At 37.6% G+C, this 8204-nt stretch overlaps 1 protein-coding gene across 1 annotated transcript in view; it reads left to right on the top strand.

Moving 5' to 3' along the window:
• Positions 1 to 481: 481 nt before the first annotated feature.
• LOC102874326 (leukocyte elastase inhibitor-like) overlaps positions 482 to 8204 on the top strand; it is a 12814-nt gene continuing 5091 nt past the window's right edge. The window contains exons 1-5 of the mRNA XM_006888710.1: positions 482 to 649; positions 3531 to 3656; positions 4466 to 4583; positions 6934 to 7076; positions 7257 to 7422. Coding sequence (XP_006888772.1) covers positions 482 to 649; positions 3531 to 3656; positions 4466 to 4583; positions 6934 to 7076; positions 7257 to 7422 — 721 coding nt within the window. The remainder of the gene's footprint in view (positions 650 to 3530; positions 3657 to 4465; positions 4584 to 6933; positions 7077 to 7256; positions 7423 to 8204) is intronic.

Below are 8204 nucleotides of genomic sequence, written 5' to 3'. Positions count from 1 at the left end.
GAGAACATGTATGAGGATCCCAGGGGGACAAATGGAGAGAGCAGCAGGGTGAGACTAGGTAGGTGTGGGATGGAGTGGGTGGTTGTTTAGTCATAAGGTCACACAATTTGATGGGTAGAGGTAGGAATGGGAAAAGGAAATGGGAAAGATCTGGTATGAAAACAATGTAAATCAGCTTGGTCAGTAAATTAGTATAAAATAAAATTATATTTTAAAAAAAAACTCACTGGAAATTCTGCTAAGAGTCAGTTCTGACTGGACTGTATTGATGAATGGGTTGTTTAAGACTCCTGGTCTTGGGTAAGGGGAGAGGGGAAGACTGCTGGATTTCCTGAGTTAAGGAGAGAAAAATGAAGCTCCAGGCTGCTCCCTGGACTGGCTTAGCATGTCCCTGAGCAAATGATCAGGAAACAGCTCTTCAGTGTGTCTGGGTGCTACAGGAAAGCTCAGGACTCTCTTCTGTGTCCCCTAGTCTGTGACCATGGAGCAGCTGTCCAGTGCCAATAATCATTTCACTCTGGACTTGTTCCATATTTTGAATGAGAAGAATCCCACAGGAAACATCTTCTTCTCTCCCTTCAGCATCTCCTGTGCAGCTGCCTTGGTCCTTGCTGGGGCCAAGGGCAACAGCGCAGCACAGCTGTCCAAGGTCAGTGACACTACCCTTTACATGTAAATTAGTTCCATGTCTATCTGTGCACAGAGTTGTGCTCTGTACATCCTACAATTACTACTGTTTTAATGACTGTATTTCTGTGCCACCAAATATAAAAAGTTCAGGCCAAGGATCTGTGTGCTGGATTTCATTTTCCTCAAAACTTTATTCTCCAACTTCTAATTGATGGGTTTTGTCCAGGAATATCCCTGTCCTCTTTGGACTTATGCTCCTCAGAAAGGTGTTTTAACAACTTTCCTATCAGTCAGCCGTATTCTCCTTGGCTAGGAACTTAGGATTCCTGCTTTGCATCAGGTAACATACTGATGATCAATAATACCACACTAGTATTATTTCCTTGGAGCATGATCAGCAATATTTCTGAATCTTCTTCTTTTGTAACTGTCACTCAGCTCCCTGCCAGGCATGAATATAATTTTTTTTAATATATGTGTTCAGGAGGGACAATAAAACCAAATTTCCAGTCCCGGGAATAATGAGATATATGCGGGAAAGTTGGCGACATTTTCTTTGACTGAATACCTTCCACCGTTTCACCCTCCACTTTTTTTTTTCACTGTTCATGGTTTATTTGCCTCCACTTCTTTTCACATAGGTTAAGTTGTGCTGAATTGAACATGTTGTTGTTAAATGGAAATCATAGAGACCCAATGCACCACAGATTTGAACTGTCCACTATCCTGAGCCGGTCTTACTGTCCAACACACATAGCTCAGTTACCTTAGTTACTGTAACAATCGGTCTCATCCTATAGCTTCCTATTTTACACTGTTCTGTCACTCTTGCAAGCATGATGTCCTTCTCCAAGTATTGGTCTCTCCTGACATCATGCCCAAAGTATGTCATAAGAAGCAAAATTTTTGCCTAAAAAAAAACCCAAAAAAACCCCCCAAAACCTCAACTTCACCCTCTCAAGGACAGAGTTGTTTGTACTCTTGGCAGTAAAGGGTATGCTCAGCACTCTTCTCCAGCACCATTAAAGTATCTACATTTTTTCATTATTAGTAAATTCTAGCTTTTGACATATAGCAGGTAATTTCATAAACCATGACATGAATCAGGTGCACCATAGTCTCTAGACTGACATTGTTGCTCTTTAGTATTCTGGCAAGGCTACTGACAGAATATTTTCTCGATACAATTTGTCTTTTGATTTCTCATCTGTCATGAAACCAAAAGCTGAAAATGTTAATAATCTCACCTTTTCTCCATCTATCACAGGGCTGCCAATGGGCACAATGGAAACAATCTTTGGGTGTTGGTTGTGTGTGTGTGTGTGTGTGTGTGTGTGTGTGTGTGTGTGTGTGTGTGTGTGTGTGTGTGTGTGTGTGTGTTGAGCTTCAGTCCCTATTAAACACTATATTCCTTTACCTTCCTTCATAAACATTTTAGGTCTTCTCTGTTTGAGCAACCAAGGTTGTGTCTTTTGAAGATGGCAGGTTGTCGTTGACTCTTCCTTCAATCATCATGTCACATTCCTCTTCATAAACTTTAGCCTCCCAAGTACTCTATTCCACATATGGATTCAAATGTTATGAAGACAGGGTACATCAATCCCTGACACACTCCTTTCTTGATTTAGAATATTGAAATATTTCCTTGTTCTGTTTTGACCACTGCTTCCTGGTCCAAGCACATGTTTCACATGAGCACAATCTCATGTTCTGGGATAAAATTTGTTGTGATCTACATGGTCAAATTCCTTTGAATTGCAAATGAAACACAAACAGGTATTCCTCTATTACTCTCTGCTTTCAACCACAATCCATGTGAAATTGGTTATGATGTCCCTAGTGCCATAACCTCTTCTAAAACCAATTTACACTTCTGGTAGTTCTCTGTGGATGTTCTATTACTGTCATTTGTAGATACTGCTCAGCAGAGTTTGCCTGCATGTGATGTTAAGGATATTGTTCAATAATTTCTACCTTCTTTTGGATCATGATTCTTTTGGAATGGAGTAAATATTGATTTCTTACTGTAGTTGACCAGGTAGCTGTCCTTCAGATTTCTTGGCATAGCCTGGTAAGCACACCCAGGATTTCTTTCATTTGTTTAAATATGTCAATTGTTATTCCATCAATTTCTGGGACATTGTTTTCTGCTAATTTCTTCAGAGAAGCTTTATCACTATTTTCTCTTGAGTGTATGTTGTTTCCAGAAAATCATCTCTATCAACGATTTCTTTTTGGTATAGTGACCCAGTGAACTCCTTGCATCTTCTTTTAATGCTTCCTGTATTATTCAATTTTTTGCCCACAGCATTTTTTACCACTGCATTCTTAAGGGCTGTGACTTGAAGCTTGAATTTGTCTCCAATTTCTTCAGGTTAAGAAATGCCAAAGAACTCATCCCTTTTGATTCTCTGACTCTTCATCTAAAGACATTGAACAAAATGTAACATTTCAATACTTAATATTTTTTGTTCTAGAATTGGTAAAATGGTAATTTTTGTTGTTTATATTTTATCCTCCAGAAAATAAATGGTACAGATATTTATATATTTTTATATTTAGGAAAAATTATAGATGCAATTTTTCTTTTTCTTGGAAAAATATCTTACAAACTTTCTGTAGGCATTTCAATTATTTATTATTTAGTTTACTTTTTAGCCATTCATATTTTTGAAGGAAAATTGAAAAAAAGTAGTCGTATATCAAATAATCAGGTTTCACAGAGATTTAAATTTTGAATTCAATAATGTTTGACCCAAATGAAAATGAATAAAAATGCTCATTGCAGAATCATCAGTAACCTTAATTAAAGCATATTACTTTAATTTGAGGATCACAAATAGAATCCCTTTGGAATTTCAAAATAAATGCTCATGGAAAGAATGCTTCCTTTCTTTCAGGCATTTCATCTTGATAAGATTGAGGAAGTTCAGTGTCTGAATGCTGAAATCAACAAACGTGATGCCTCCTACATCCTGAAACTTGCTAACGGGTTCTATGGCGAGAAGACCTATCACTTCCTCCCTGTAAGTAGTTCCTGCTGTGTACTCTCAAATGCCCCTGGCACAGAGTCACTTCCAAACTTCAACTCAAAACCTCAACTCATTTTGCTAATTATCCTTCTATTTTTACAGTAATGGTGTCAAGTGGTATTTGTCCTTAAGAGATGAAATTAGTTCACACACCATAATCAGTGGTGATTAATTTTATAAAACACATTGAGAATCAAAGAATGTGTGAAACACAAAGGATACTAATTATGCATGTGAACCAATATTTAAAAACCCACTACAGATAAACTCAAGTCTTTGCTGCTTAGTGTGAATTGACTCTGTTGAAACACTCCAGGAAGATTTTAGAGTCTGTAGTGCCTGTCTTTCGCCCCCAGAGCATGTGGTGGATTTGAACCACTACCTTTGTGATGGCAATGCAAATCCTTACTCACTAAGCCACTAGTGTTTAGAAGCATTCAATTCCAGTATGACTTGATTGCCTGTGTCTGTGAGATGAGACCCCACGAAAAAGTGATGTAGTAAGGAAACTTGGTGCAGAGAAGGTTGTCTTTCCATGATATGATGTTATATGCCATGGTGCCTGCAGTGGAAAGGTGTGCCAGGAGCCCCTTGAACAGTTAGCCAATGAAAATCCTTTCAGACAGTTTGATGGGAAGAATTTCTAAATTTGATAAAGCACCAAAAGAAGAAGAGTCAAAACCTGTTGTGTGTGAATGGAATTTGGCCTCTTAGGATAATTGCTGTTGCTCTTATAGATTTTACCTAACAATATTTGAATGTAACAAAACCTACTCATAACACTTCCTCTTTTTTGTTTATAGGATTTCTTGGCAACAATTCAGAAATTCTATGGGGCTGACCTGGCCAGTGTGGATTTCCAGCATGCCTCTGAGGACGTGAGGAAGGAGATAAACCAGTGGGTCAAAGACCAGACAGAAGGTATGGGATAGAATGACATGTGAACTTTTACCTCAGGCCCAAGATCCTTCTCTGTGTTTCTTCCCTGCTCTCTTCCACTCCCTCAAGTCCTATCCAGATGCACTCATAGTCAGATGGTGGTAAATGTGATGTCATCTCCCCACTTCATTAAAATCTTAAGAACTTCCAAATATAAGAAATTTACCAAAATAATAACTTAGACCCAATTTATCTAAAGTATTGAGATTCTTTTTAATGCCACACTCCCACCAGTTTTCCTAAGTGTCATTTTGAAATAGCAGGTAATATTACATGCAAAATCAATAAAAGAAACATGCTGAACAAATCCAGCTTTCCTAAAGTAATTTAATATACATATGGAAGGGAATAGAGAATATATTACCAGTCATTACAGACTTTGTCTACAATATCCTTTCAAATAAATGCTGCTTGTTGGGATGATTGTTGACTTGTTCAGTCTCACACCCCATTTCACATGTCTGTCTTCTGATTTCTACAGTGTCCTTTCCCAACAGCAGAGTCCCGTAACTAGGACACTCCTAGTCTGTGAGAATAACCTTGGATCCAAAGGTCTTGGTTTGAATCATTATTATGAAAGCACACTGGTTGGATTTAAAAGGGGATTTGCTAACAACTGAAAAAAAATTTCTACTTATCTGAAAAGTAAAGAAAACTAATAATATAAGGCTTACTGTTTACCATACTATCAAATAAAAATCGCCTTTTACACTCCTACCAACAGCAAATAAGGGTTCCAGTTTCTCCACAACCTCGCTAGCATTTGTTGTTTGCTGTTTTGTTGAATTTTGCTATTCTTACTGGTGTACTATGGAAAGCTTTATGGTGCTTTCTCAAAAAGGTACAAATAAAAATACCATTTGACCCAGCAATTCCACTACTGGGGATATACCCTAAAAAACCATGACTGCCACTCAAGCAGATATGTGTACATGTTGTTTATTGTAGCTTTGTTTACAATAGCAAAGAGTTGGAAACAACCCAAGTCCCCATCAACAAATGAATGAATAGAGAAGCTATGATATATTCACATAATGGAGTGCTATACTGCACAGGGTCAGGGTTGCGGGTGGGGGGGGATGAAGGGGGGACTGTACATCGATGAAGGAAATTTTCTTTTACTTTTCAAAGAGAGGACCGAACTGGAGAGGAGAGGTGGGCAGGGAGAAAAGGTCAACAATGAATGAATGGAAATATAAAATCTCTATAAATGTCCATTAAAATTAATAAAATTTAAAAAATACAATGCTGCATTGGAAAACAAGGAACTCAAGAAATATTACACAAAATCCTGGAGGACATTATGCTTAGTGAAATATTTTTGTTACAAAAAAAGACAAATAGTGCATAATGCCACTGTTATAATAGAGAATAGATACAGGGTTTAGGGAGAGTGAGAAAAAGTGGTTAAGTAATGTATACTGGAATAATGTATACTGCACTGAAACAGATGAGGGAGAGAACTGTTAAAAAGGAATATTTGATAGGTATTGTTATGAAAGGAGTCAAGAATGAAGGCAGGATAGTGGGGTGAATTTGGGGGAGGGATTTTATAACAATGAAAGAATTTTTATTTTAATTTTCAAAGAGAACCACAAATTGGGGGAAGGGGTGGCAGGGAGAAAAGTACCACAATGAATGAATATAAATCCAAAGTCTCTGTAAACTTACATTAAAATTAGTGTTAAAAAAATTTAAGCTAAAAAAGAAACTAGAAAAAAATAGCCTTTTAGCATATACTTACTAAGTGTTGACATTCTGTATGGTTAGATGTTTCTCTTCCGGTTTACATAACAACTAAATTTCTTTAAACTTTGACTTAGTGCTGGAGAAGAGTATTGATCATACCATGGACTGCCAGGAGACCAAATAGGCCTGTCTTGGAGAGAATGAAACAAAGTTTCTACTTGGAGGCTAGGATTTTAAAGCTCCTTCTCACATACTTTGGGTTATGTGCCCAGGAGGGGTCAGTCATGGAGAGGGACATCATGTTTGCAAGTATGGAGGGACAGAGCAGGACAGGAATACTCTGGGTAAAATGAATGGACATGATGACTGGAGCAATGCCCTTAGATGTGTCAGAGTCAGTGAGTCTGGCTCAGAATAGGGCAGGGTTCAGATATGTGTACATAAGACTGCTACGAGAAATTTGACTTCTGTAACCAATATAAATTGTAATCAATTTTTGGATGCGCTTTCTTAGGGAATTCCTTTTTAAAGGAGAATGAAGTAGAAAGCTATACATTTGAACTACATTTGAGCGCTAGTATAAAATTGGTTCAAGTTGAGTTTATGATAGGAAGGTATTTTTAAAAAATATTTGTCTTTTCAGGGAAAATTCCAGACATTTTACCTTCAGGTGTGGTTAACAGCTTGACTAAACTCGTGCTAGTGAATGCCATCTATTTCAAGGGGAAGTGGCAGAAATTATTTCCTAAAGATGAGACAAAAGAAGCCCAATTCCATTTGAATAAAGTAAGGAAATGTAACATTAATAAAATAATTTGATGGGATAGTATGAGGGAAATGGAAATAATCTGTTCTTGAAAATAATGTATTCAAATGTTATAAATAAACTAGTATAAAATAAAAAATAACTTCTTACTATAAAAGAATACAGTTAACTTGACTGATATGTCTCTTTGACCTGCTCAGAAAGATAAAAAAACGGTGAAAATGATGTGTCAGGTGGATATATTTTCATACGGCTATATCGATGAAGTAAAGTGCCATGTGTTAGTACTGCCTTATGAAGACAACGACCTCAGCATGGTCATCCTGCTGCCACATGACATTGAAGATGACTCCACAGGTCTGAAGAAGATAATGCTGAGATTGCCCGATTCCTCCCTTGTATGTCAGCTGGGAGATGTTCTGTCACCATTTACTAACACTGACTTTCCTTCCCAGTTCATTCTGAGTCCCTTGAAATTAGTCCACCTACATTTACTAACCCAATATCCTAGATTAAAAGATTAAGGAAAGGTTTACAAATCAGAGTGATGGCAGACATCTAAAGAACGATATTAAATTTAGTATTATTTCTAGAAAATTATGTAAGTTCTGCTCTGGGATCAACTTCACAGGAAAGTGCAGCACAGAGGATTGCTTCCTTGAAGGAGAAAAAAAGACAGAAAATGAAACTGAAAACATCATAATGTATAGCTGCTTCAAATACAAAGAAATTACAATCATTATTAGCATGCTACATATGTTGTTGTTATTGTTGTTATGTACCGTTGAGTCGCCTGCTACTCATGGACACCCTATGCACAACAGCCCTAAACCCTGCTCTCTCCTGTGCCAATCTTATAGTCTCTGACACACTTACACACATTATCTCAGTCACTGAATTATTCCACTTTATTTAAGGTCTTTCTTTCCTGCTCTGTCCTTCTACCCTCCTGAATATGACATCCCTCTCAAAGGACTGATCCCTACTTGCAACATGCCCAAAGTATGACAGACGAAGCCCCAGAGTCCTTGACTTCAAGGAGGAGCCTGGTTTAATACTCTCCAGGTTGAATCTGTTTGTTTTCTTGGCAGTCCAGGGTACATTCAATACTCTTCTCCAGCACCACAGCTCAAAGGCATCAATTCTCC

The sequence above is a fragment of the Elephantulus edwardii genome, unplaced genomic scaffold (assembly GCF_000299155.1).
Source record: "Elephantulus edwardii isolate Elephantulus edwardi_28Jun2011 unplaced genomic scaffold, EleEdw1.0 scaffold00071, whole genome shotgun sequence".
Taxonomy (NCBI): domain Eukaryota; kingdom Metazoa; phylum Chordata; class Mammalia; order Macroscelidea; family Macroscelididae; genus Elephantulus; species Elephantulus edwardii.
This window is presented reverse-complemented; position numbering and strand designations above follow the sequence as displayed.